Here is a 26088-nt window from a genome sequence, read left to right on the forward strand (position 1 = left end):
GTAGACCCAAAAAGTATATATGTATATTATGAGTACGTATTATAGTCGAATCTAGCCATGTCAGTCTGTCTGTTGAAAAGGCCTAAAAGGAATAAGCTAGAAGACTGAAAATTATAATACTGAAGATTTTGGCCCATAATTGACATAAGAAATCTTAATAGGTTCTCTTCTAAAAATCATATTGATGCTGATACGTGACAATGTTTTGATGGATTCAGCACAGTCTAATCTTCTAATCTTTGTACTAATCTGAGGAATACCAGTAAAGGTAATTACCTTGTTCTGCCTTGTGCTTCGCTACCCTAACAAAAATTAAATATATACATAAAATTGATTAAAAATTTGTTTAATGTTTCAGTTTTTACGTTTAATATCACGAGAAGCTTCCACATTATAGAAAATTTCGAAATTACTACTTGAAAAACAGTACTATAAAATACATCTTAAAGATTCTCATTTAATCCAAAATGTTATGTTTCTGTGATCAATATTATAGACAATTCAAAAAATATTGTTTGATGAATGAAAAAGTACCAAAAATCCCTTTCAGTAGATTCTCATACACTAAAGTGTCTGCACTTAAAATTGTATGTTTCTATGTTCAATATCTTAAAAATATCAAAAAATACCATCGGAAAAACGAAAAAGTACAAAAACCTCTCTCAATAAATTCTCATTTAATGAAGACCATGTGTCTGTCATGTATTCCGGTTAACCATTATAGAGAAACCAAAAGGTACCATTTAAAGAATGGAAAAGTATTAAAGAGTATCTACTTACAGAATATTACTCAGTTAAGACCATGTATGTTAAAATTTATGTTCCTAGGTTGAATATTTTAGAAAATTCAGAAAGTATCATTTATGAGATATAAAGTACTAAAAAGTTCTCTCTTAAAGAATCTTATTTAATGAGGACCGTGTAAGTTTAATAATCATGTGTTTTGAATTCATATTATAAAACATCATATAAAGTATCATTTGAAGAAAGAAAGAGTACCAAAAGTGGAATAAATACTAAAAAAATAGTACAATTTTTCCCCCTTTTCGCTTAGAAATATACTTTTTCGAGAATTAAGTTTACAAAATTTTCCGTATTTAAATCTATATATTACAGATAAAACTCAAACGATTCAAATCTGCATTCATTTGTTTCAGAAAAATTGTGCTTTCAAAAAGGTACCAAACAATTTACACGAATTTGGTCCTATAAGGCCTTAGTACTCGAATTTCAAAATAATATACTAATATCTTATTTTGGGTGAGTAAATAAACTATTTTAAATAAACCTTTTAAAATTTTATAAAAAATGGCACAATGAGTTTGAATAAAATTAAATTTCCCGTTTTTCCCCTTTTTGGTATCTTTTTCCCCAATGAAATAGCAAACATTTTTTTCAATAAATATTACAGAGTTAGTCCGTAATTTAATAGAAATACTTCAATAAATCGAAAAGGCTTTCTTAATGTTCTAAAAAAGTACCAAAAATACCGATTTCTCCCTTTTAAATCCAAAAAGGACTGAACTTTAAAAAAGTACGAAACAGGTGTCTCAAAATATTTACAAAAATTTAATTTTGTTTATTAGTTAAAACGTTATAAAGGGCTAAAAAAAGTACCAAAATCACCTTTGTTACACATTTTCACCCCTTAAAAGTACGAATTTCAAAAAAGTACCAGACACGCATCTGCTTATTTTAAGAGTAGATACATGTACATTTAAAATTTTTCTTGTATCACTAATATTAGGCAATATAATTAAGAAAACCTGTTTTACCAGTTTTTTCCCTTTTTTATAACACCCACACGTTTGTGGAGGGTGTTATACGACGTTTGTAACGCACAAAAATACTGGTTCTATACCCACCTTATTGTATACCAATCGGCTTAGAATCATTTTCCGAGTTTCGATTAAGCCATGTCCTTCCGCCTGTCCTTCCGTCCGTCTGTCCTTTGAAATTTGGTATACGCATTCCAACTCAAACCAAGGATGATTTTGGTTGAAATCGTCCTATTATTTCACCTAGCTCCCACACAATAGCATCTCCTTAATATGGCTTTGGAGCTCATAATTATATCTAATATGCATGTATCTTTAATAGACTCAGCTAAGTTTTACTTATAACAATAAAAGTTACAAATCAATGATAGGTCCATAGCCTAACATAGCACCCATACAAAAGTCTTTTAACGTCCATAACAAGTTGTTGCCTTATACATATAAGTATGCCTTTGAATTAGCTTAAATCTATTTTATATCAACATAAATCTAGTTATTCATAAAACTTTGTAGGTATAGGTCCATTTTTGATCCCATACAAAGCCCCTTTCAGAAAATCAGTTTGCAGTCAATACATAATAGAAATATATAAAAATTTAGGAAAAATCCGACATACATAAGTAATAAACAATGAAATCCTATAAAAAACATAATGAAAAGGTCCCATTTATCAGTACAAAACACTAGCCTTGAATAATTTTCGATGAGAGGTAGATTCATCCCATTTCAAAACAAGTAAGAATCTTACCCGTATGCCGTAAAAGGAATGCTCACTTATAAACATCAGGGTGATATTTGGAATAGGGCGAAATTCATCGCTGTACTGTATTTTCAAGGCAGTAATTAGCATTAAAGTAATTTTCTGAAGGAACTTTATATTCATAAAACTTGTTTATGTCGAATTTTATCACTATACTCGTATATTTAAGCCAGTAATGAGGGTTAAAGTCATTTTCTGCAAGAGGACCTTATATGGGGGTGGGGTCAATTATGGACCGTTCCTCCTCCTTTATTAGGGACATTTTGGCTAGTTTACTTATGTTGAATTTTATCGCTATACTCGTAGTTTTAAGCCAGTAATAAGCGTTAAAGTCATTTTCGGAAGGTAAATTTATATGGGGGGTAGAGTCAAATATGAACCGATCCTCACTAAATTTGGTGGAGAGATTTTGGCTCATAGAAAACTTATTTATGTATGTATGTCGAATTTCATCGCTATACATGTATTTTTAAAACAGTTATGACTGTTAAAGCTGTTTTTCGGGGGGTCATTTGTATGAGGGCTATGGGGGTGGGTGTAAAGAGGGAAATGTGATATTAATTTTTATATAGAAAGGGTGTGGTTTAAAATGTCAGTTGAAGAATTGAGGAATTATAATTATAAGAATTATAATCAGGAAGTAATTCAAGTTATCGCTAATATACCAAAATAAATCCAAATATCGATACCGTTAACTTTTCACCATTTTCAAACATTTAGCAATCTTGTTTTTAAGCAAATAGCTTAAGATCTTCTAATCTCCGTACAAACACATACTGTTTTCCCCAGTACCAACAACTAAATATTTTAAACTTCAGTAGAATCCTTGAAAAATATGTATCTTGGCTTTAAAATTTACATAGTAAATAATAAAATTATATATTTCACTTCTTAAAAATCCCTAAGAATTTAAACTAATGTACATATATATACCTAGATACTCAAATAGTTATTTCCGTCTAGAAATTTAAACTAAAAAAACACGAAAACCTTTTCGCATTTACAACATTTAACTAAACTAGTTTTAGCATTAAATTATTAAAAAAAAAAGTATGTTCGCTTAAGCAAATAAAAGACCATCAACATCTACACAAACTCATTTTTATCATAAAATTATTCATAAATTATTAATTGAATTTTTTGGGTATAAAAACTAACAGCGATAGACTTTAATCAACTAAACATTGATTAGACGTCGATCGTTAAGAACAAAAAAACAAATCAAAATGAAATTCATCATTGTATTCGCCGCCCTCTTCGCCGTTGCTTTGGCCGCTCCCCGCCCAGAAGATGCTACCGTCTTGAGATCCGAATCTGAAGTTGGACCCGAATCCTTCCAATACTCGTAAGTATTTCAATAGTATTTTCAAACCACATTATACACAAAATACTTTATGATTGGAAAAGACAACATTACTAATTTCCTGATTTCTTTTTAATTTACAGTTATGCTACCAGCGATGGTGTTGAAGCTCAAGCTCAAGGTCAATTGAAGAATGTTGGTACTGATGAAGAAGCTATCGTCGTCAAGGGCTCTTTCTCCTTCGTTGCTGATGATGGTCAAACCTACACCGTCAACTATGTTGCTGATGAAAACGGTTTCCAACCCCAAGGTGCTCATTTGCCCGTTGCCCCTGAAGCTTAAGTTGTGATTGTTATTTATTAATAAATATTTGTTTATTTAAAAAAAAAACAAAAAACTTGTGTTCATTATTGCTATCTGTTGATGATTTTTTATAAAAAATGGAAAAGAGAAGGATACCGCAGGATATTATACTTTTAGCATGTTGTCAAATTACTAAAAAAATCATAATCAACATGTTCAGAAAGCCTACTACGACTTCAAAGAAATTATTTAAGTTTGTTATACCCTTAATCCTTATATAGAGCGAGGTCTATTTAACGACATCCGTCTAATCGTTTGTATGTTAAAATTAATTTTTTGAGGACTTCAGATATCTTAAAATCAGCATATAAATAACATATATAACAAAATTCCAAAAAATACCTATGACATTTCCAGAATTTTGAATATATTTTGGATGCTATGTTCAATATGTATGTATGTATGTACATCCACATATGTTCGAGTTATATATGTATTTCCCAGTCGTAATTCAGGTCTGAGTTGGGGGTATGTAGTGTACATATTACCTCATATAACTGTTTAAAGTTATATGTTGTCTACATTAACCTCGTGCTTTTTTTCATCACCTCAAGTGAGGTTATGTTTTATTGGTGGAGACCATAGAATACTCAAACGTTTATACCCTGGTGGAGACCATTGAAACTCAACTGTTTATACCCTGGTGTAGACCATTAAAACTCTTCAACTTTACTGGTGGAGTACCATTAAAAACTCAAATATTTCTAAAGTGTTTAAAGATTTCCAGCTTCCTATATGAAGATATAGGTCGACTTCTAGGATTTCCTTTAAACCAACGTGGGATACCCTTGCGTTTTGCTTAAGAGATCAGCCATCAAACTGAATAATCCAAAAAAAATGTATTTCCAAAATATATGGTTTTTAAATTCACAACAAAATTTAGACAGATTTTTACAGTATTTTCAGGGAATAGGATATGGATAACATTAGTTCTTGTAGGCTTTTAAGTTCGCTGTCATTACAGAAAACTCCGTGTGAATAGAATTTAATGGCAGAATAGAAAACCACAGCAAGTACTAACCCTCCCCATAGCGGTCCTACACCTTAAGTATACCAGTAGGCTTCGAATAATTCTCTGCGTCGATTTACATTGTAATCAAACTGCAGGTCGCGATTTTGAAGCTTATTTAATGAAATTTGGTACATGATCTTCTATTGCTAAAGGGACGAAGTCTATTGAAAATGGTTAAAATCGGTAACATATTTCAGATAGCCACCGTACAACCGAATCTCAGGAATAGGGAGTTTGAGCTTATAATAATGTTTTATATACTCATATCTGGACTAAAAGCGACACAACTAGTTTTATACATGCCTCGATGATCCTGCCACATTTTGTAAACAAAGACTCTTTCAGAAAATGAGTTATATATGAGGTTATATATGAGCTTATATACATTTTATGTATAAGTAGATAGATCCATTCAGCAAATTTTATCACGATAGTGGACCTATTCTTCCAGCTCCGTTATAAAGCCTCTTTCAGAAAATCAGGTTTTATATCGGGTAAATAAATTGCTTAAATATTTATACCAGCGGCACACAGTGGTATAGGAAAAAAAAAAGAGGGAAATAATTCGGTAACTTCTAAACGGTTAATCCGATTTTAATGAAATTTGGTGTGCACAAAGAGGAGGTGTTGTCGAGTTTAGGTTTTGAATTTGGACCTTATAGGCCAACCAGGGGCCCGGCGGGGGGTCATCAAATTAGGACACCTCGGCTATGTTAAATTTTTAAAACGATCCTATTTCTTCATTTGAGTTCCGATTTAAAAAAAATTTCGTATATAGAATCTCCTCATCGAGCACTATAAAAAATGTTGTCATAGCAGTAAATTATCTCTTATAGTTTAGGAGATATTCCCATTTGAAAATTAAAATTTTAAAATTTTTACCGTCCTTACTTTAGTTTTTTTTGATAATAGCAGGTCCAAATATTCCCGATTTTCGCCATTTTGTTTTATTCGCTTAACAACAAGTTTATATATCAAGCAGTGAAAGAATTATGTAAAAATCATGAATGAGTCCAAAGTTATAGGCATTTTAAATTAAAAAATTAAAAAAAGGCGATTTTTTGTCATTTTTTTGGGAAAAAAGTATCTTTTTCTTTTTAAGTTATCTAAAAAGTTTCTAAGAAGATGTATATAGAATTTATACTTTTTGGAAAGCTGACTTTACATAAAGTACGATAAATGAAACAAAACCTAAAAATTTTTGATACCGAGGGGACCAGGTCCATCCAAAAAAACCCTATTTTTTATGGAAAATTAAATTTTGAGCAAAAATTCTCAAATCGCATAGTCGATATCAAATTATAGTGACCTGTTTTATATGACCCAATATGTTCTTAATCATTTTGTAACGGGTTTCGATAACCCCGCCCCTGGTATGGATATAATAGGCAAAAAACTAAAAAATCCCATTTTTGGGATTTTTTAAAACTTTTTTGGGAATTCCGGGATTTCTAATAAGAAAATTCGAAATTTTGATTTAATTTTGGATTTTAAGTAAAAAAATCTACCTAACTGTAAAATTTCATCAAAAAATATTCATAAATAAAATTTTTATTGCAATTAGAAAAATTTGTATCTTCGCAAAAACTGAATAAAAAATATTTTTTAATTTTTTTTAAAAAAAGTATTCCGCGAATTTTTTAATTTTCAAAAATTATATACAGTTTTGAAAAATAGACAAAATTACCTTTCCATTGATATATAACATGCCTACCTAATGTTTTTTAAGTGACAAATTAATTAGGGAAAACTCAACATCTTTTAGAAAATTTGCCTAGCACTATTATTTTCATCCATAAGGTTAACTTTTAAATTTGTTACATATATGGATGAAAATAATAGTGCTAGGTAAATTTTCTAAAAGATGTTGAGTTTTCCCTAATTAATTTGTCACTTAAAAAACATTAGGTAGGCATGTTATATATCAATGGAAAGGTAATTTTGTCTATTTTTCAAAACTGTATATAATTTTTGAAAATTAAAAAATTCGCGGAATACTTTTTTTAAAAAAAATTAAAAAATGTTTTTTATTCAGTTTTTGCGAAGATACAAATTTTTCAAATTGCAATAAAAATTTTATTTATGAATATTTTTTGATGAAATTTTACAGTTAGGTAGATTTTTTTACTCAAAATCCAAAATTAAATAAAAATTTCGAATTTTCTTATTAGAAATCCCGGAATTCCCAAAAAAGTTTTAAAAAATCCCAAAAATGGGATTTTTTGGTTTTTTGCCTATTATATCCATACCAGGGGCGGGGTTATCGAAACCCGTTACAAAATGATTAAGAACTTATTGGGTCATATAAAACAGGTCACTATAATTTGATATCGACTATGCGATTTGAGAATTTTTGCTCAAAATTTAATTTTCCATAAAAAATAGGGTTTTTTTGGATGGACCTGGTCCCCTCGGTATCAAAAATTTTTAGGTTTTGTTTCATTTATCGTATTTTATGTAAAGTCAGCTTTCCAAAAAGTATAAATTCTATATACATCTTCTTAGAAACTTTTTAGATAACTTAAAAAGAAAAAGATACTTTTTTCCCAAAAAAATGACAAAAAATCGCCTTTTTTTAATTTTTTAAATTTAAATGCCTATAACTTTGGACTCAGTCATGATTTTTACATAATTCTTTCACTGCTTGGTATATAAACTTGTTGTTAAGCAAATAAAAAAAAATGGCGAAAATCGGAAATATTTGGACCTGCTATTATCAAAAAAACTAAAGTAAGGACGGTAAAAATTTTAAAATTTTAATATTCAAATGCGAATATCTCCTAAACTATAAGAGATAATTTACTGCTACGACGACATTTTTTATAGTGCTCGATGAGGAGATTCTATATACGAAATTTTTTTTAAATCGGAACTCAAATGAAGAAATAGGATCGTTTTAAAAATTTAACATAGCCGAGGTGTCCTAATTTGAGGACCCCCCGCCGGGCCCCTGGTTGGCCTATAAGGTCCAAATTCAAAACCTAAACTCGACAACACCTACTCTTTGTGCATACCAAATTTCATTAAAATCGGATTAACCGTTTAGAAGTTACCGAATTATTTCCCTCTTTTTTTTTTCCTATACCACTGTGCGGCAAGGTACAATTTTACTTAAATGCTTTATTATGAAAAATAAATCACATTTTATTCCCTCAATGGTAGTCGAGCGTGACCCATTTCTTTTTTAATTTTTTTGTATTTGTATTGAATTTTATGCCAGCATAATGGAACTTGCGAATACAACGAAATAATTTTGTTGCTAATTAGATAAAATTCAATGCAATTCGATTAGGATATTTAAAGCATAATTTTAAATCGAAATAAGCAAAAACTTTATAGGTGTTTATATTTATATTTTTACTTTATTACTAACGAACTACTTATATTATAATAACGACTAAACTTAGGCTTCAGGGGCAACGGGCAAATGAGCACCTTGGGGTTGGAAACCGTTTTCATCGGCAACGTAGTTGACGGTGTAGGTTTGACCATCATCAGCAACGAAGGAGTAAGAGCCCTTGACGACGATAGCTTCTTCTTCAGTACCAACGTTCTTCAATTGACCTTGTTCTTCAGCTTTGTTGCCATCGCTAGTTTCGTAACTATAATTTAAAATAATTTATTTAATTAATATGTAATTCCAATTAAACTGTTTTTATAAAAACACTTACGCGTATTGGTATGATTCGGGTCCTACTTCAGATTCTGATCTCAAGACGACAGCATCTTCTGGGCGGGGAGCGGCCAAAGCAACGGCGAAGAGAGCAGCGAATACAATGATGAATTTCATTTTGATTTTTTTGAATTTTTTGTTCTTACTAATCGAAGACTAATCAAAGACAAAGGCTTGAAACTGTATGGTTGATGATGAGCATTCGCTGTTAGTTTTTATACAAATTTTAATTTGTGCATAATTTTATTTAATCTACGTAAGAATCTATCTGCAGAAAATTGTTTTTGTAGATTATTTGGTTTTTTATTAATTTATTTTATTCATTTATGGAGCGTACTAGGTTGTGTATTTAAATTTATAGTAAAAAGATGTCCGTCATAAAGAAAGGTAAACGATTTAAATGAAGGAATGAAGAAATAAATAAATAGTTAACTTAAGAACTACTGTTTCAAATAGGACAAATAATTTAAAAGGCTTTCTTTGACTTTGACCAAAATCACCTTTCTTTATGACGCACAATAACAGAAACACTAAAAAAATAAATTTATTTTTACTATATCGTCATATGAAATCCAAAAAGCCCTAAGTTACAAAAAAATCAAAACCGACTTTTTGATTGATTATGATGAAACGTATCAAAATACATGTTTCTGCTAAATTTTACACTCCTACAATTAAAATCAACGTCCCTATCAAATAAATTCTAAAAGGTTATGTTCTAAAATTACCTTAAAATTCATGAAAATTTTAAAATTCTCTGAATTTTTAACTTCGAAACTGTGAAATGTTATAATTTGTCATCAAATAAAACAAAAATGACACTTTTAGTTAATCCTTGTAATTTAGAGATTATTTTAACAGTTTTAGAATTTTTTCAAAGAAAAATTCCAATTTCCGAAAATCTTTATGAAAACAAAGAAGCCTAATGCCTTCCATGTTTCGGCCTATTTGACCAACAAAACCCGATTTGAATTTAGTTGAAAATGTTAAAACTTACTATTTTTTAATGCAACTTACGCCCTTTTGGGTTTCAGAAAAAACAAATTCTCAAGGGCGTAAGTTTCATATCTCCGTAAGTAAAACATAAAACCGAAAATTTTTCTTCAAATAATAATTTGTCAATAAGAAATAAGCTCAACTTGAGAAAATGTTGAATATTTTTGGTTTATTAATATTTTAGACGGTTTTTTTGCTTCTCCTGAAAAATTTGTTCAATGTAACTTAGGGCTTTTTGAATTTCATATGACGATATGTAAATTTAAATATGTACATTTCTTTGCATTTACAACTATACAAACTAGTTCGTTTCAGCATTTATACATAAAAAATAAAATTATTAAATATAGATGAATAAAACACAAAATTATGTCCAATAACAAATTTCCTACAACTAGATTCTTACGTAGATAAAATAAAATTATGCAAAAATTAAACTTTGTATAAAAACTAACAGCGACTGCCCATTGTCAACCATACAGTTTCAAGCTTTTGTCTTTGATTAGTCTTCGATTGCTAAGAACAAAAAACTAAAAAAATCAAAATGAAATTCATCATTGTATTCGCTGCCCTCTTCGCCGTTGCTTTGGCCGCTCCCCGTCCTGAAGATGCTGTCGTCTTGAGATCAGAATCTGAAGTAGGACCCGAATCATACCAATATGCGTAAGTGTTTTTATAAATTCAGTTTAATTGGAATTACATATTAATTAAATAATTTATTTTGAATTACAGTTACGAAACTAGCGATGGCAACAAAGCTGAAGAACAAGGTCAATTGAAGAACGTTGGTACTGAAGAAGAAGCTATCGTCGTCAAGGGCTCTTACTCCTTCGTTGCTGATGATGGTCAAACCTACACCGTCAACTATGTTGCCGATGAAAACGGTTTCCAACCCCAAGGTGCTCATTTGCCCGTTGCCCCTGAAGCCTAAGTTTAGTCGTTATTATAATAGAATAAGTAGTTCCATAGTAATAAAGTAAAAATATGACTATATAAAAACCTATAGTTTTTTTTTAATTTGAATTGAAATTATGCTTCAAATATCCTAATCGAACTGGAATCATTAATATTTAAAAAGTGCATTGATTTTTTTCTAAATAGCAAATAAATTATTTTTTTGTTTCGGAAACATCCAATAAATGTCCTGCCGGCATAAAATTAAATACAAATACATAAGTTAAAAAAAAGTAAAAAATGTTAGTCGGGCGTGACCGCCCATATAATACCATATACCGGTTGAAAGAACAAAATGGTATATATTTCATAATAAGCTAGGTCATATAATAGGAAAATATCCCTATATGTATATGTATATACACAATTATACCCTGCATCACTTTAGCGGGGAGGGTATATTGGGTCCTACACCTTAAATATACCAGTAGGCTTGAAATAATTTTCTGCGTCGATTTAGCTATGTCTGTCTGTCCGATCATGTAAACATTGTAATCAAACTACAGGTCGCGATTTTGAAGATAATTTTATGACATTTGGTACATGAACTTTTATTGCTCCAGGGACGAAGCCTATTCAAAATGGTTAAGTTCGGTCACTTATTTCACCTAGCCCCCGTACAACCAATCTCATGAATTATATATGTTTCATATACTCGTATCCGCATTAAAAGGGGAACCTGCCGAATTTCGTTATGCAGAAACTCACTTGACCATACAAAGGTCCCCTTCAGAAAGGGAATTAAATGTCCTCAATTCGCTTAAAAAACCTAATGTCGCAATGAAATTTGAATTAATTCATTTTATGTAAAAGTATATAAATCCATTCAAGAAATTTTATAAGGATCGGTCCATATTTTCGCCCAGCCCCGATAAAAAGCCTCTTTTAGAAAATCAGATTTTCGTAATTAAATTGCTTAAATATACCGGAGGCAAGGTACAATTTAACTGAAATACTTTATTATAAAATATAAACCACATTTTATTCTCTCAACCGGTATATAGTATTATATGGTCGGCCACGCCCGACTAACTTTTTTTACTTGTTTTTATTAATTGTATTGAATTTTATGCCGGCAGGACATTTATTGGAACTTTCCGAAGCAACAACATAATTTATTTGATATTTAGAAACAAATCAATGCACTTTTTAAATATCAATGATTCCAATTCGATTAGGATATTTGAAGTATAATTTTCAATGAAATTAAGAAAAAACTATAGGTTTTTATATTCATTTTTTACTTTATTACTACGGAACTACTTATTATATTATAATAACGACTAAACTTAAGCTTCAGGGGCAACGGGCAAATGAGCACCTTGGGGTTGGAAACCGTTTTCATCGGCAACATAGTTGACGGTGTAGGTTTGACCATCATCAGCAACGAAGGAGTAAGAGCCCTTGACGACGATAGCTTCTTCTTCAGTACCAACGTTCTTCAATTGACCTTGTTCTTCAGCTTTGTTGCCATCGCTAGTTTCGTAACTGTAATTCAAAATAATTTATTTAATTAATATGTAATTACAATTAAACTGTTTTTTACAAAAACACTTACGCATATTGGTATGATTCGGGTCCTACTTCAGATTCGGATCTCAAGACGACAGCATCTTCAGGACGGGGAGCGGCCAAAGCAACGGCGAAGAGAGCAGCGAATACAATGATGAATTTCATTTTGATTTGTTTTTTGTTCTTAGCAATCGAAGACTAATCAAAGACAAAAGCTTGAAACTGTGTGGTTGACAATGGGCAGTCGCTGTTAGTTTTTATACAAAGTTTAATTTTTGCATAATTTTATTTTATCTACGTAAGAATCTAGTTGTAGGAAATTTGTTATTGGACATAATTTTGTGTTTTATTCATCTATATTTAATAATTTTATTTTTTATGTATAAATGCTGAAACGAACTAGTTTGTATAGTTGTAAATGCAAAGAAATGTATTTAAATTTACATATAGTAAAAATAAATTTATTTTTTTAGTGTTTCTGTTATTGTGCGTCATAAAGAAAGGTGATTTTAGGCAATGTCAAAGAAAGACTTTTAAATTATTTGTCCTATTTGGAACAGTAGTTCTTAAGTTAACTATTTATTTATTTCTTCATTTAAATCGTTCACCTTTCTTTATGACGCACATCATTTTACTATAAATTTAAATACACAACCTAGTTCGCTCCATATATGAATAAAATAAATTAATAAAAAACCGAATAATCTACAAAAACAAATTTTCTGCAGATAGATTCTTACGTAGATTAAATAAAATTATGCACAAATTAAAATTTGTATAAAAACTAACAGCGAGTGCTCAACATCAACCACACAGTTTCAAGCCTTTGCCTTTGATTAGTCTTCGATTGCTAAGAACAAAATACAAATCAAAATGAAATTCATCATTGTATTCGCTGCTCTCTTCGCCGTTGCTTTGGCCGCTCCCCGTCCTGAAGATGCTGTCGTCTTGAGATCAGAATCTGAAGTAGGACCCGAATCATACCAATATGCGTAAGTGTTCTTAGAAAAACTCAATTCAAAAAGGATATAGTAAAGAAAATTATTAAATAAATAATTTTGAATTACAGTTACGAAACTAGCGATGGCAACAAAGCTGAAGAACAAGGTCAATTGAAGAACGTTGGTACTGAAGAAGAAGCTATCGTCGTCAAGGGCTCTTACTCCTTCGTTGCTGATGATGGTCAAACCTACACCGTCAACTACGTTGCCGATGAAAACGGTTTCCAACCCCAAGGTGCTCATTTGCCCGTTGCCCCTGAAGCCTAAGTTTAGTCGTTATTATAATATAAGTAGTTCGTTAGTAATAAAGTAAAAATATAAATATAAACACCTATAACGTTTTTGCTTATTTTGATTTAAAATTGTACTTTAAATATCCTAATCGAATTGAAATCATTGATATTTAAGAAGTGTATTGATTTTTATCTAAATAGCAGCTAAATTATTCCATTGTATTCGCAAGTTCCATTAAATGTCTTGTTGACATAAAATTCAATACAAATACAAAAATTAAAATAATATGAAATAGGCCTCGCCCGATTACCATTGAGGGAATAAAATGTGATTTTTTTCATAATAAAGCATTTAAGTAAATTTGTGCCTTGCCTCTGTTATAAATATATCAGCAATTAATTTACGAAAACTTTTCTGAAAGAGGCTTTATATCGGGCTGAAGGAAAATGTGGACCCACGCTCATAAAATTTGGTAAATGGATCTATCTGCTTACACATAAAATGTATTAATTCGAATTTCATCGCGACATTAGCCTTTATAAGCGAACTGAGGACATTTAACTCATTTCTGAAGGGGTCTTTGCATGAGGGCTAGGGTCTTGTGAGGGCATATCATTACAAAATTTGGCAGGATCATCAAGGCAAGTATAAAACTAGTTGTGTCGCTTTTAGTCCAGATATAAGTAAATGAAACTTTATTATAAGCTCAAACCCCCTATTCCTGAGATTCGGTTGTACGGGGGATAGCTGAAATAAGTGACCGATCTTAACCATTTCCAAAATGTAGTTATTCGAAGCCAACTGGTATACTTAAGGTGTAGGACCGCGATATGGAGACTTAGTGCTTGCGGTGATTTTCTATCCTGCCATTAAATTTTGTTGCTGTTCTGTTATTTTATGCCGATTTTAAAATATCTGAGGTCTTCAAAAAATTGATTTTAACATAAAAATGTATTTATGAACAAACATAAATAATTTCATTGAAATCGTAGTAGGCTTTCTGAACTTGTGGATTATGATTTTTTTGCATATTTCAAGCACGGTAAAGTTTTTTTTTAAAAAATCTTTGTTATTTGTCGTTAAGTGGACCTACTGAATAAATGGTTATTACCGTATAAGTTATGAATCCAATTAAATGAGAAAAATATATGTCGCAGAGGGCAAAAACTTATGTAAAACAGTCTTTTTTAGTTAATTAATTTTTAAATTACCATTATGAAGCAAGAAAGACTTTTATTTGCCATATTCGGAACAGTAGTTCTTAAGTTATTTATTTGTTTATTTCTTCATTTCATCATTAAAATCGTTCACCTTTCTTTATGACGCACATCTTTTTTACTATAAATTTAAATAAAGTTATTTAAATACATTTCTTTGCATTTATATCCACACAAACTAGTTCGTTCCAACATTTATAAATAAATAAAATTTTAATTATAAAATATAAATGAATAAAAATACAAATAATCTACAAAAACAAATTTTCTGCAGATAGATTCTTACGTAGATTAAATAAAATTATGCACAAATTAAAATTTGTATAAAAACTAACAGCGAGTGCTCATCATCAACCACACAGTTTCAAGCCTTTGTCTTCGATCAGTCTTCGATTGCTAAGAACAAAAAACAAATAAAAATGAAATTCATCATTGTTTTCGCTGCTCTCTTCGCCGTTGCTTTGGCCACTCCCCGTCCTGAAGATGCTGTCGTCTTGAGATCCGAATCTGAAGTAGGACCCGAATCATACCAATATGCGTAAGTGTTTTTTATAAAAAACAGTTTAATTGGAATTACATATTAATTAAATAAATTATTTTGAATTACAGTTACGAAACTAGCGATGGCAACAAAGCTGAAGAACAAGGTCAATTGAAGAACGTTGGTACCGAAGAAGAAGCTATCGTCGTCAAGGGCTCTTACTCCTTCGTTGCTGATGATGGTCAAACCTACACCGTCAACTATGTCGCCGATGAAAACGGTTTCCAACCCCAAGGTGCTCATTTGCCCGTTGCCCCTGAAGCCTAAGTTTAATCGTTATTATAATATAAGTAGTTCCGTAGTAATAAAATAAAAAAAAAAAATAATATATAAACCTAAGTCTAAAATTATGTTTTTAATCGAATTGGAATTAATAGAAGTATGTATTTTAAATACGATGATCTTAAAACCTTATAATAATAGGGAATATCCAAAATTTAGTATTTTACACCAGGAATACTATCAGGGGGATCAATTATGTACCGAATGTTGAATCGAAGCATTTATATCCATGTTCTTGATCATTGAGTAACATACCAAAAATATGATCTAGGTCCATATAAAACTTATTCAGCAGTTTAAGTTTTGGTGGCTGATGAACTAATTTTAACAATTTTATGTAAAACCAAATATTCGGGTTTTTTAACTGAGGACTACAAAAAAATCTTTCATATACATAGATTTATCGTATTTCAAATATGTATATGTATGTCTATTATATTCGGTGTAAGATCGATATTTTGGTTGCTTGTCATAATGTTCATGGACGTTATTTCACACCAAAAAGAGTCATAGTGTCCATGGACGTTATAACTCTCAAAAGTGTCCTAATGTTCATAGACTTCCCCACCGGGGGCATATTACATGGACCGGCAGAACCCTGTACAAAAATTGCCAACTGCGTGGGGGGTGAGTTGTCAAGTAATCTCACCATGGGGATAAAAAAGACCACCGTGGAATAAGGCCGTCTTGGCAGGTGTTCATGTAAAGCACTTTGACACCTTGTCCATAGACTTTATGACACTTTTAAAACTTAAATGTATTGGAAAATTACCGGATGTAATTGCTCCTAACTCTGGTGTATGTTGTATTTTAGATTAATTGAAAAAAGTGTCCTGGAGATCCGGCCTTTTCCAGGCATTTTTTTTTCATGAAAAGACTTTTTTGAATATGCCAGTCTGTAGTAAATGTAAAAATTGTAAAAAAATAGTAAAATTGTTAGACAAATGTCTTGTTAATAGACATTCGAAGAAGAACTATTTACTAAAAGAGATCTAATACAAAACTTTCGAAAATTTGATTTAATCCACCCTCATTTCTTCATACTATTACTTTGAAATTTAAATAAATGCATAAAATATTTTTTTTTTAACTTTATTACTAATTACTGTAAACTACAACTTAAGCTTCAGGAGCAACGGGCAAATGAGCACCTTGGGGTTGGAAACCGTTTTCATCGGCAACATAGTTGACGGTGTAGGTTTGACCATCATCAGCAACGAAGGAGTAAGAGCCCTTGACGACGATAGCTTCTTCTTCGGTACCAACGTTCTTCAATTGACCTTGTTCTTCAGCTTTGTTGCCATCGCTAGTTTCGTAACTGTAATTCAAAATTATTTATATTTAATTAATATGTAATTCCAATTAAACTGTTTTTATAAATACACTTACGCATATTGGTATGATTCGGGTCCTACTTCAGATTCGGATCTCAAGACGACAGCATCTTCTGGGCGGGGAGCGGCCAAAGCAACGGCGAAGAGAGCAGCGAATACAATGATGAATTTCATTTTGATTTGTTTTTTGTTCTTAGCGATCGACGACTAATCAAAGGCAAAAGCTTGAAGCAGTTTGGTGGATTACAGTCTGTCGCTGTTAGTTTTTATACACCAAAATACAACTAATAATTTTTGAATAATTTTAAGATAAAGAAATTTTGTTGGTGTATGAATGAATTATTTTTTTTCAATAAAACTTATTTAATTCATGCTTAAACACGTTTATTTATGGTTGTAAGTGCTTTATAATATCTATAAATTTGAAATTTAAATTTAGAGGCTTTTTAACCAGTATTATCGGAAATGAAATTTAAATACTTGTAGGTGGGTGTGCTGGTAAAGTAAGTTCTATTAACGTATAGTCCTTTTTATAAAATTCATTGGTTATAATCATATAAAGTTATATATAACATTTATTCCGCAATTAAGTAGGTCATTCAAATCTATCGCCCTAATTTTTATACAAAATCTAGATCATATACATATTTAATGTTTATATTCATATTTCCAAGTTTAGTCGTACGAAATTTGTTAGTAAAGTTGATTTAGCATTTTATTAATTGATTCTATTTGATGTACATATGTATGTATTTATGAACTTGTTTACAGTTGTTACTAGATTATGTAAAGAATGTAACAAAATGTTCATTTGCTTTAAATTAAAATATTTTCGGAAGTAAAATGTATCTTGCTATTATGACGTAATTTGCATCATAAATACATTTAGTTGATGTGTATAAATTACAAATTAATATCATTAATTGGAATATTACAGTCAAATCTGAAGTAATATGTATGTATCTAAAACCGATTTAGTGAAATTCATGGTTAAGTACTGTTTTATTTCATTTGTCCCAATTCAGGAATACAAGTTTTTTATATGTCTCGCTCCATTTTAAAATGACCATTAATTTACCAATTCTTTTATCTATTTATTTTTGTGGCCTCCGGTAGTTTAGTGGTTAGTGTTCTAGTCTGGTAGACCGGAGGTGGTGGGTTCGATTCCGACCTAAGGCACTGGTTAAGGAGCGCACAGAGGCCTAGGTTTATTTCTTCGGATTTGATGTACATTCTACTTTCAAAGTAATTAACTAACTAACTATTTTTGTAAGCATGAGAAATCATAATTTCGGAGTTCAATAGTCGTTTTAATACCCAACACCACCATAGTGGGGTACCTATATATGTATAATGCTTTTGCTCTGATATTTGTAACGCACAAAAATATTGAGTTGATTAAGATATATCTGTCCACAGACCACAATTTTCAAGATCTATTGATGAAATTTGGACCATATGTGATTTTCTTCCGGACTAAGCCTATTTAAATTGGTCCATTATTTCACTTAGTCCCCATACAACCGGACCCTCTGATTCGAGCTTTTTAGCTATCAACTAAAACATATACACTAGTATCTCTTCAGAAACCGGCACAACTATGTTTTATAGAAAATGCTATAATTGACTTATGGCCATATAGTATCGCGATGAAATTCAGCTAACCTTTATATTGAAATAAAATCTTACTTCAAATTTTATGAGAATCAGCCCATATTTGACCCCAACTCCCATATAAAAACACTTTTACAAAATTACTTCTTAAGCCATAAATTGCTTAAATACATCGGAAATATGGTCAAATTCAACTTAACTGGTAACGTCCAAACCCGATTATACATCCTTTGATAAATGTTTATGAATACGACCCATCACCTTCATGAAGTTTGTAAGTTTGTCATATATATATATATATTCTGGATCTTTATTGATAGCAGAGTCGATTAAGACATGCCGTCTGTCTGTTGAAATCAATTTTCTGAAGAACCCAGATATCTGCGGGATTCAAATCTTCAAAAATTCTCTCAAACATGCTTCCGAAAAGTTTCCTATTTAAAATCCGGATCGACAAATAACGGAGATATGAGCAAAATCCGCGAATCCGCTGATTAAGTCAAAGAAAATTAGCTATTGATGTATTATTTGGGACCAAATTAGGGCGAATTGTTAAGTACTTTTTTAAAGCATAATTTATCTTGAGCAGTTAAAAATGTTAAAAAGGAAAAATTTCACCTTTTTAATAATAAACTCTTTAGTACTTTTTTAATCTTCACTTTTTGAAATTTCTATAACATTAATCTTAGAAATATGAAATTTTACATGCTGGGTCTTCAGGGCATATATAAGAGATACATTTTTGGTACTTTTTCGTTAGTACTTTTAGAGTTTTCTACAATATCAATTTTAAAAACATAAAATTTAACAGTGAGAATCTCTTTGGAACTTTTTCGTTCTTCAAAAGGTACTTTCTGGACCATGAAATACCTTTCCATTGTTCTATAGTATGAACTTAAACTTATAAAATAAATATTTATAAGAATATTTTGGTACTTTTTTGTTGCAGAACTCTAAGAGAATTTATGAATACTTTTTCTACTTTAGTGCATTTCTTTTCATTAGAATTATTCATAAAAACCTGAACTCTAAGAGAATCTAAGAACACTTTTTCTACTTTAGTGCATTTCTTTTCATAAAAACTAGAATATTTTTCTTTTAAATAAACAACGATTTATTAATAAATAACAATCACAACTTAAGCTTCAGGGGCAACGGGCAAATGAGCACCTTGGGGTTGGAAACCGTTTTCATCAGCAACATAGTTGACGGTGTAGGTTTGACCATCATCAGCAACGAAGGAGTAAGAGCCCTTGACGACGATAGCTTCTTCTTCGGTACCAACGTTCTTCAATTGACCTTGTTCTTCAGCTTTGTTGCCATCGCTAGTTTCGTAACTGTAATTCAAAATTATTTATTTAATAATTTTCTTTACTATATCCTTTTTGAAATGAGTTTTTCTAAGAACACTTACGCATATTGGTATGATTCGGGTCCTACTTCAGATTCTGATCTCAAGACGACAGCATCTTCAGGACGGGGAGCGGCCAAAGCAACGGCGAAGAGGGCAGCGAATACAATGATGAATTTCATTTTGATTTGTTTATTTGTTCTTAACGATCGACGTTTGATCAATGATAACAGCTTAAAGCTGTATGATGGTTTAAATACGATTTCTGTTAAAAATAAAACTTATAATTTTAGCATAATTTTTATTCATATTTGGTGAATATTTTTGACGTACATAATACATATTTTATAATTTAAGCCTAAACTAGTTTAGTTTTTATAAAAACTGTACAATTTAATTATATTAAAATATACAACATAGCATTTACGTCACGTGAATTTCTTATGAAGATTTTTGTATTAGATTCTTTTTAGGCAAATACATTTTTTGATTTTATTTTATATATGTATATTCTGTTTAGGACAAAGAAATTTAATAATAGTTTCATTTATTTAACGAATATATGTACATAAGTGTTCTTCGAATTTAACAAGTGTAAAGTAAAAAGTGAACAATTAAATGGGAAACTGGTTCAGCTGACAAAAATTTTTTTTCTTCTTTTTACATGGGTTCGAAAACATTTTTGAAAATTTTAAGGAGTATTTAAAAAAAATTATATATTGCAAGCAATCGAAGTACTCGTACTTGTAAAGGGAAACCAGTTTACATACTTGTACTTGAAATATGGTCTCTTCCAATTGTTGTAAAGGGCCACACTAGTGCAATCCTATAAAAACTCATGCCTTGTTGGTTAATGCATCATACAGTTTTGATCCTTTAACATAAAAGAACAGAAAACAACATGAAATTAACTATAGTTTTTGTAACACTTTTTGCCGTTACTTTAGCTGCTCCACGCCCTGAGGACGCTATAGTTTTAAAATCCGAATCTGATGTAGGACCCGAATCATTTAAATATGCGTAAGTGTAACGAAAATGGTAAAAACTTATATATAGTGTTAAATCCTTTGATTTTTCAGCTATGAGACGAGTGATGGTGTTAAGGCCGAAGCTAGAGGTCTGTTGAAAAATATTGGATTGGAAAATGAATCACTGGCTGTAGAAGGGGCTTATATGTATGTGAACGCTGATGGTCAAACTATTAGTGTAGAATATATTGCCGATGAAAATGGTTTCCAACCAAAAGGTGATCATTTGCCTGTTGCAGCAGCTGCTTAAAATGTTTGTTATTTATTAAATAAAAATAATAAGGTTTGTTTGAACTTTGAGTAGTTTCTATTTATATATTTTTAACAATTAGCTCATGATTATAATGTTTACATGCGCAGACAGACAGACAAACAAACAGACAGACAGATAGGTAGATAAATAGATAGATAGATAGATAGATAGATAGATAGATAGATAGATAGATAGATAGATAGATAGATAGATAGATAGATAGATAGATAGATAGATAGATAGATAGATAGATAGATAGATAGATAGATAGATAGATAGATAGATAGATAGATAGATAGATAGATAGATAGATAGATAGATAGATAGATAGATAGATAGATAGATAGAGAGATAGATAGATAGATAGATAGATAGATAGATAGATAGATAGATAGATAGATAGATAGATAGATAGAAGATAGATAGATAGATAGAGATAGATAGATAGATAGATAGATAGATAGATAGATAGATAGATAGATAGATAGATAGATAGATAGATAGATAGATAGAGATAGATAGATAGATAGATAGATAGATAGATAGATAGATAGATAGATAGATAGATAGATAGATAGATAGATAGATAGATAGATAGATAGATAGATAGATAGATAGATAGATAGTAGATAGATAGATAGATAGATAGATAGATAGATAGATAGATAGATAGATAGATAGATAGATAGATAGATAGATAGACGAACAGAATTGAATGAAAACTGTTTTCTATTCCCTTTTCATTTTTCACTAACGACGGTTTGAATTAATTGATCGTAGTAGAGATCGGAGCTAGTTTTAACACTCTGAACTATTGGTATGTTTTTTTTTTAACTTATGACATATTTTCTTCACTTGTCATGGAATCGTTTTGTTCTTTCGAGTAGAAAGTGTTGTTCAAATAATTAAATTGCTTAAATTCATTGCTGTTGAATTTCACATTAAAATTTTGTACATTTTCTTATATTCTTTAAACAATAATTAACTTTGCCTTTAAATAGAAGTTCAAAAATTCTTAAATTTCTTTAATTGTTTTATAGCATTGATATATTTTTCCTCAAATGTCTCTATTATAGTCCTTCAAAAATTATTAGACATGAGTGATTTGTTCTTATACACTTATTTTATTGTTTTAATAGACTTTCGTATCCAAATGATACTAAACAGAAACTAGACAAACAATGATTTCAACTCAATAGATAATTCTATAGATTTATAACTACAAAAACAAGTTCTAATCTTTGTTTTAATTTGATTAATGTTCTCACAACGTATATGAATATTCAAATATTTAACACAACAAAATGCAACTTAAAAATAGTGTATTACTCGTATATAATTTCAGCGTTCAAATATCAGATTCAGTCACATTGTTGAAATAATTGTTAAAATAAGCAAAAAACAATTTGGCATAATGAAATTGATAGAAATCTACATTAATAATTACTAAATATCTATTGAAATACAAATCATTTGCTTACCTTAATAATATTTTAGTTGGCTTTAATAAATTTCTATTGTGACAAGCAAAAGTATTAGTTTAATGTCTCGAATAATTTAATAGATCAATATTTTTTACCCTGAAAATTAAGATTGCATTAAAGATAACTGTAGATGAACTTTTATTAATTAGATATATACATATCTGTGTTCATATTTAGTTGATAAAATATTTCAACGATGTGAACGCATCTTAGGTGTGAACGTTTATTATTGTATTTGCTAGTTAAAAGACAACAAAAAACTTATTATAAGAGCTAATTGTTTAAAATAAACAAAAAATAGCAAATATTTTGGTTAATTAATAAACTAATGAGTAAATTTAAAATATTATTAGGCTGCTGCTTAATCGAATGAAACAAATCCAAGCGTATATAATGTTTAGTATCTCCGAGAGACACGGAACTTAAAAGCATAGATAAACGATCACTGGATGCAATACATAAACTTTTTAATAATGTATTTTTCTGAATAACGCCTTTAATAGATGCTATTCGGAAATGAATTTGATGATTTGTATAATAAAGATATCTAATTTAAGTTAGCTTTATTTCTGACGATTGTCCCATCAAGTTAAGCTTTACAAAGTGATCGCAATACGATCTAATGTTAGAGCCAAATTGGTTTAGTTTCGGAACAAAACAATTATTATTTCCAAAAACTGTTCAACTACCATAGTAGTCACCCTAATGTAATCATCTATGCAGTGGCATAATGCACTATTAGAATAGCATTTAACAATTAATTAAAAACTTAAAAAAGCTAAATTAAAACAAAAGCTTTAATTGGAAGAGGGTTGATTGCAATATGGAAAAATTTTTGACTTTTATCTTTGTTAAATTTTTGTTGTTGATTTGTGTTGATTTATTATTGAATTTCTTAAAATTTACCCGTTTTTAACACAAGTTTGACGAAAAGAAAATAGACAATAACTAGCAATAGAAAGACGAGAAGATGTCAGATTAAAAATAATAATTTTGACAAATTGCAATTATTACGCTTATAATGAATAAAACTAACAAAAAATAGAAAAAAAGCCAAAAAAAGTGATGTTTTATTATTAAAGTTTCTAACAACGTAATAATGGACTGATGATTTGGTATTTAAATGGCTAGAAAAACGAAATTAAACATCATAAATCTCAAACGATTCTGTTGGCATACAACAAAACTTAATTTCTCTTTCAAACGGATTAATAATTAAACACAAAAACAACAACATGAAAATCGCCATCATTTTTGCTGCTTTATTTGCTGTTGCCTTGGCCGCTCCAGCTCAGGATTACGCTCATGCTGAAGTTTTACGCTTGGAATCTGATGTCAGACCAGAAGGTTACAACTTTGCGTAAGTATTTTCTATAACTTTTTATACATTTCAATATTCATTACAAATCATAAAAACGCATATTCACAGTTTGGAGACTAGTGATGGCAAGACTCATCAAGAGGAAGGTCAATTGAAGAATGTTGGTTCTGAAGATGAAGCCATTGTTGTACGTGGCTCTTACTCCTTTGTAGCTGATGATGGTCAAACCTACACCGTCAACTATATAGCCGATGAAAATGGTTTCCAACCCGAAGGTGCCCATTTGCCCAATGTACCAACTGGTCATTAAGTTTATAAAGAGTTTCTAAACAAGAGCTGTTAAAACTGAAAACCTCAAAATGACTAAATCGAAAGTATTATTCCATTCCCTAATAAAGGCAAATAATAAGTAATAATCTAATTAGTATTTTTTAATTGGTTTTGAAATGGTTTTTGTATGGGTTTATAACAAAAAAAATATTAACAATTTGTGGTGCATTTTATTCTAAAAATATTCTAGTTTCTAAAATAACCGTTTTAAGGTGTGTTCGTTTGTAATAGTCATTTAAAATTAAATTTGATTTAATTGAGCTGGTTCTTCAATACACCTTTAGAACAAATTTTTGCTTCTTAATTTTATTACCACAAAATTTCTCTATAAAAAGACTAGAATATTTCAAAGAAAGCATCCATTGAGTTAAAAACTTTCTAAGGAATATCAACCAATATGAAATTCATCATTGTATTTGCTGCACTCTTTGCTGTTGCTTTGGGTCGTCCATCTGAGGAACAGATTGTACGCTCGGAAAGCAGTGTCGAACCAGAAGGCTTCAAATTTGCTGTCGAAACATCTGATGGTAGTGTGCACACTGCTGAGGGTCAATTGAAGGATGTAGGTACTGAACATGAAGGTATTGCAGTTCACGGTTCGTTCTCTTTTGTAGCTGATGATGGTAAAACCTATACCGTTGATTATGTTGCCGATGAGAATGGTTTCCAACCTCATGGTGCTCATTTGCCTGTGGGACCTGATGCTCAATAGAGTGCTTGTAAAATGATGAAATGAATAAAAGTTAATAAAAAGTTTAGTTCAAATATAGTTTTCTTTTTGTTAGTTTAAAGTGATAAAAACAATAAATGCTGAGGCGATCAACTATAAATTTCCGAAACTTTCTGTGATGGTGGGTACAAAAGGTTCGGCATAACCGAATATAATGTTCATACCTCTACTATAGACTAGACTATAGACTAGACTATAGACTAGACTATAGACTAGACTATAGACTGGACTATAGACTAGACTATAGACTAGACTATAGACTAGACTATAGACTAGACTATAGACTAGACTATAGACTATAGACTAGACTAGACTATAGACTAGACTATAGACTAGACTATAGACTAGACTATAGACTAGACTATAGACTAGACTAGACTAGACTATAGACTAGACTATAGACTAGACTATAGACTAGACTATAGACTAGACTATAGACTAGACTATAGACTAGACTATAGACTAGACTATAGACTAGACTATAGACTAGACTATAGACTAGACTATAGACTAGACTATAGACTAGACTATAGACTAGACTATAGACTAGACTAGACTAGACTATAGACTATAGACTAGACTAGACTATAGACTAGACTAGATTAGACTAGACTAGACTAGACTAGACTAGACTAGACTAGACTAGACTATAGACTAGACTACACTAGACTATAGACTAGACTAGACTATAGACTAGACTATAGACTAGACTATAGACTAGACTATAGACTAGACTATAGACTAGACTATAGACTAGACTATAGACTAGACTATAGATTAGACTACAGACTAGACTATAGACTAGACTATAGACTAGACTATAGACTAGACTAGACTATAGACTAGACTATAGACTAGACTATAGACTAGACTATAGACTAGACTATAGACTAGACTATAGACTAGACTATAGACTAGACTATAGACTAGACTATAGACTAGACTATAGACTAGACTATAGACTAGACTATAGACTAGACTATAGACTAGACTATAGACTAGACTATAGACTAGACT

At 30.5% G+C, this 26088-nt stretch overlaps 11 protein-coding genes across 12 annotated transcripts; 7 read left to right on the top strand and 4 right to left on the bottom strand.

The window, feature by feature from the left end:
- The first annotated feature begins 3684 nt into the window (after positions 1-3684).
- LOC119603841 (larval cuticle protein 65Ag1-like) lies at positions 3685-4238 on the top strand. The gene is made up of 2 exons (XM_037956067.1): positions 3685-3883; positions 3985-4238. The coding sequence occupies exons 1-2, from the start codon at positions 3765-3767 to the stop codon at positions 4181-4183; spliced, it is 318 nt and encodes a 105-aa protein (XP_037811995.1). The 5' UTR covers positions 3685-3764; the 3' UTR covers positions 4184-4238.
- A 4314-nt stretch (positions 4239-8552) lies between these two features.
- Positions 8553-9090, bottom strand: LOC119603848 (larval cuticle protein 65Ag1-like). The gene is made up of 2 exons (XM_037956075.1): positions 8888-9090; positions 8553-8818 (listed from the first exon to the last, which is right to left on the bottom strand). Exons 1-2 carry the CDS (start codon positions 9004-9006, stop codon positions 8620-8622), a joined length of 318 nt encoding a protein of 105 aa, XP_037812003.1. The 5' UTR covers positions 9007-9090; the 3' UTR covers positions 8553-8619.
- Positions 9091-10346: 1256 nt separating this feature from the next.
- On the top strand, positions 10347-10884 carry LOC119603845 (larval cuticle protein 65Ag1-like). The gene is made up of 2 exons (XM_037956072.1): positions 10347-10548; positions 10618-10884. The coding sequence occupies exons 1-2, from the start codon at positions 10430-10432 to the stop codon at positions 10814-10816; spliced, it is 318 nt and encodes a 105-aa protein (XP_037812000.1). The 5' UTR covers positions 10347-10429; the 3' UTR covers positions 10817-10884.
- A 1179-nt stretch (positions 10885-12063) lies between these two features.
- On the bottom strand, positions 12064-12659 carry LOC119603843 (larval cuticle protein 65Ag1-like). The gene is made up of 2 exons (XM_037956070.1): positions 12398-12659; positions 12064-12327 (listed from the first exon to the last, which is right to left on the bottom strand). Exons 1-2 carry the CDS (start codon positions 12514-12516, stop codon positions 12129-12131), a joined length of 318 nt encoding a protein of 105 aa, XP_037811998.1. The 5' UTR covers positions 12517-12659; the 3' UTR covers positions 12064-12128.
- Positions 12660-13128: 469 nt separating this feature from the next.
- LOC119603847 (larval cuticle protein 65Ag1-like) lies at positions 13129-13686 on the top strand. The gene is made up of 2 exons (XM_037956074.1): positions 13129-13343; positions 13421-13686. The coding sequence occupies exons 1-2, from the start codon at positions 13225-13227 to the stop codon at positions 13617-13619; spliced, it is 318 nt and encodes a 105-aa protein (XP_037812002.1). The 5' UTR covers positions 13129-13224; the 3' UTR covers positions 13620-13686.
- Positions 13687-15144: 1458 nt separating this feature from the next.
- Positions 15145-15683, top strand: LOC119603844 (larval cuticle protein 65Ag1-like). Its single transcript, XM_037956071.1, has 2 exons — positions 15145-15341; positions 15413-15683. Exons 1-2 carry the CDS (start codon positions 15223-15225, stop codon positions 15609-15611), a joined length of 318 nt encoding a protein of 105 aa, XP_037811999.1. The 5' UTR covers positions 15145-15222; the 3' UTR covers positions 15612-15683.
- Positions 15684-16704: 1021 nt separating this feature from the next.
- Positions 16705-17261, bottom strand: LOC119603842 (larval cuticle protein 65Ag1-like). The gene is made up of 2 exons (XM_037956068.1): positions 17016-17261; positions 16705-16944 (listed from the first exon to the last, which is right to left on the bottom strand). The coding sequence occupies exons 1-2, from the start codon at positions 17132-17134 to the stop codon at positions 16746-16748; spliced, it is 318 nt and encodes a 105-aa protein (XP_037811996.1). The 5' UTR covers positions 17135-17261; the 3' UTR covers positions 16705-16745.
- A 2403-nt stretch (positions 17262-19664) lies between these two features.
- LOC119603837 (larval cuticle protein 65Ag1-like) lies at positions 19665-22380 on the bottom strand. Of its 2 annotated transcripts, none has more exons than XM_037956063.1 (3): positions 22198-22380; positions 19989-20190; positions 19665-19911 (listed from the first exon to the last, which is right to left on the bottom strand). In XM_037956063.1, exons 2-3 carry the CDS (start codon positions 20105-20107, stop codon positions 19713-19715), a joined length of 318 nt encoding a protein of 105 aa, XP_037811991.1. In that variant the 5' UTR covers positions 20108-20190; positions 22198-22380; the 3' UTR covers positions 19665-19712. The 2 variants fall into 2 exon arrangements, with proteins under 2 accessions (XP_037811991.1, XP_037811990.1); XM_037956062.1 differs by lacking the exon at positions 22198-22380 and adding an exon at positions 20696-20780.
- On the top strand, positions 20827-21314 carry LOC119603849 (larval cuticle protein 65Ag1-like). The gene is made up of 2 exons (XM_037956076.1): positions 20827-20945; positions 21005-21314. Exons 1-2 carry the CDS (start codon positions 20827-20829, stop codon positions 21201-21203), a joined length of 318 nt encoding a protein of 105 aa, XP_037812004.1. The 3' UTR covers positions 21204-21314.
- A 1438-nt stretch (positions 22381-23818) lies between the features above and the next one.
- On the top strand, positions 23819-24432 carry LOC119603838 (larval cuticle protein 65Ag1-like). Its single transcript, XM_037956064.1, has 2 exons — positions 23819-24050; positions 24120-24432. The coding sequence occupies exons 1-2, from the start codon at positions 23926-23928 to the stop codon at positions 24319-24321; spliced, it is 327 nt and encodes a 108-aa protein (XP_037811992.1). The 5' UTR covers positions 23819-23925; the 3' UTR covers positions 24322-24432.
- Positions 24433-24678: 246 nt separating this feature from the next.
- On the top strand, positions 24679-25106 carry LOC119603851 (larval cuticle protein 65Ag1-like). The gene has a single exon (XM_037956077.1). It carries the CDS (start codon positions 24739-24741, stop codon positions 25051-25053), a length of 315 nt encoding a protein of 104 aa, XP_037812005.1. The 5' UTR covers positions 24679-24738; the 3' UTR covers positions 25054-25106.
- The last annotated feature ends 982 nt before the right edge of the window (positions 25107-26088 follow it).

Source organism: Lucilia sericata, unplaced genomic scaffold (genome assembly GCF_015586225.1).
Source record: "Lucilia sericata isolate MDLA Ls3-8-SP2 unplaced genomic scaffold, ASM1558622v1 Contig000344F_arrow, whole genome shotgun sequence".
Taxonomy (NCBI): domain Eukaryota; kingdom Metazoa; phylum Arthropoda; class Insecta; order Diptera; family Calliphoridae; genus Lucilia; species Lucilia sericata.

Excerpts from the sequence above, each read along its gene's own strand:
- LOC119603841 (XM_037956067.1), top strand. The coding sequence starts at position 3,765 with ATGAAATTCATCATTGTATTCGCCGCCCTCTTCGCCGTTGCTTTGGCC. Across the intron at positions 3,884-3,984 it reads CCCGAATCCTTCCAATACTC|TTATGCTACCAGCGATGGTG; the intron begins GTAAGTATTTCA and ends TTTAATTTACAG.
- LOC119603848 (XM_037956075.1), bottom strand. The coding sequence starts at position 9,006 with ATGAAATTCATCATTGTATTCGCTGCTCTCTTCGCCGTTGCTTTGGCC. Across the intron at positions 8,819-8,887 it reads CCCGAATCATACCAATACGC|TTACGAAACTAGCGATGGCA; the intron begins GTAAGTGTTTTT and ends TTTAAATTATAG.
- LOC119603845 (XM_037956072.1), top strand. The coding sequence starts at position 10,430 with ATGAAATTCATCATTGTATTCGCTGCCCTCTTCGCCGTTGCTTTGGCC. Across the intron at positions 10,549-10,617 it reads CCCGAATCATACCAATATGC|TTACGAAACTAGCGATGGCA; the intron begins GTAAGTGTTTTT and ends TTTGAATTACAG.
- LOC119603843 (XM_037956070.1), bottom strand. The coding sequence starts at position 12,516 with ATGAAATTCATCATTGTATTCGCTGCTCTCTTCGCCGTTGCTTTGGCC. Across the intron at positions 12,328-12,397 it reads CCCGAATCATACCAATATGC|TTACGAAACTAGCGATGGCA; the intron begins GTAAGTGTTTTT and ends TTTGAATTACAG.
- LOC119603847 (XM_037956074.1), top strand. The coding sequence starts at position 13,225 with ATGAAATTCATCATTGTATTCGCTGCTCTCTTCGCCGTTGCTTTGGCC. Across the intron at positions 13,344-13,420 it reads CCCGAATCATACCAATATGC|TTACGAAACTAGCGATGGCA; the intron begins GTAAGTGTTCTT and ends TTTGAATTACAG.
- LOC119603844 (XM_037956071.1), top strand. The coding sequence starts at position 15,223 with ATGAAATTCATCATTGTTTTCGCTGCTCTCTTCGCCGTTGCTTTGGCC. Across the intron at positions 15,342-15,412 it reads CCCGAATCATACCAATATGC|TTACGAAACTAGCGATGGCA; the intron begins GTAAGTGTTTTT and ends TTTGAATTACAG.
- LOC119603842 (XM_037956068.1), bottom strand. The coding sequence starts at position 17,134 with ATGAAATTCATCATTGTATTCGCTGCTCTCTTCGCCGTTGCTTTGGCC. Across the intron at positions 16,945-17,015 it reads CCCGAATCATACCAATATGC|TTACGAAACTAGCGATGGCA; the intron begins GTAAGTGTATTT and ends TTTGAATTACAG.
- LOC119603837 (XM_037956062.1), bottom strand. The coding sequence starts at position 20,765 with ATGAGTTTTTATAGGATTGCACTAGTGTGGCCCTTTACAACAATTGGA. Across the intron at positions 20,191-20,695 it reads AGACCATATTTCAAGTACAA|AAATCGTATTTAAACCATCA; the intron begins GTATGTAAACTG and ends TATTTTTAACAG. Across the intron at positions 19,912-19,988 it reads CCCGAATCATACCAATATGC|TTACGAAACTAGCGATGGCA; the intron begins GTAAGTGTTCTT and ends TTTGAATTACAG.
- LOC119603849 (XM_037956076.1), top strand. The coding sequence starts at position 20,827 with ATGAAATTAACTATAGTTTTTGTAACACTTTTTGCCGTTACTTTAGCT. Across the intron at positions 20,946-21,004 it reads CCCGAATCATTTAAATATGC|CTATGAGACGAGTGATGGTG; the intron begins GTAAGTGTAACG and ends TTGATTTTTCAG.
- LOC119603838 (XM_037956064.1), top strand. The coding sequence starts at position 23,926 with ATGAAAATCGCCATCATTTTTGCTGCTTTATTTGCTGTTGCCTTGGCC. Across the intron at positions 24,051-24,119 it reads CCAGAAGGTTACAACTTTGC|TTTGGAGACTAGTGATGGCA; the intron begins GTAAGTATTTTC and ends GCATATTCACAG.
- LOC119603851 (XM_037956077.1), top strand. The coding sequence starts at position 24,739 with ATGAAATTCATCATTGTATTTGCTGCACTCTTTGCTGTTGCTTTGGGT.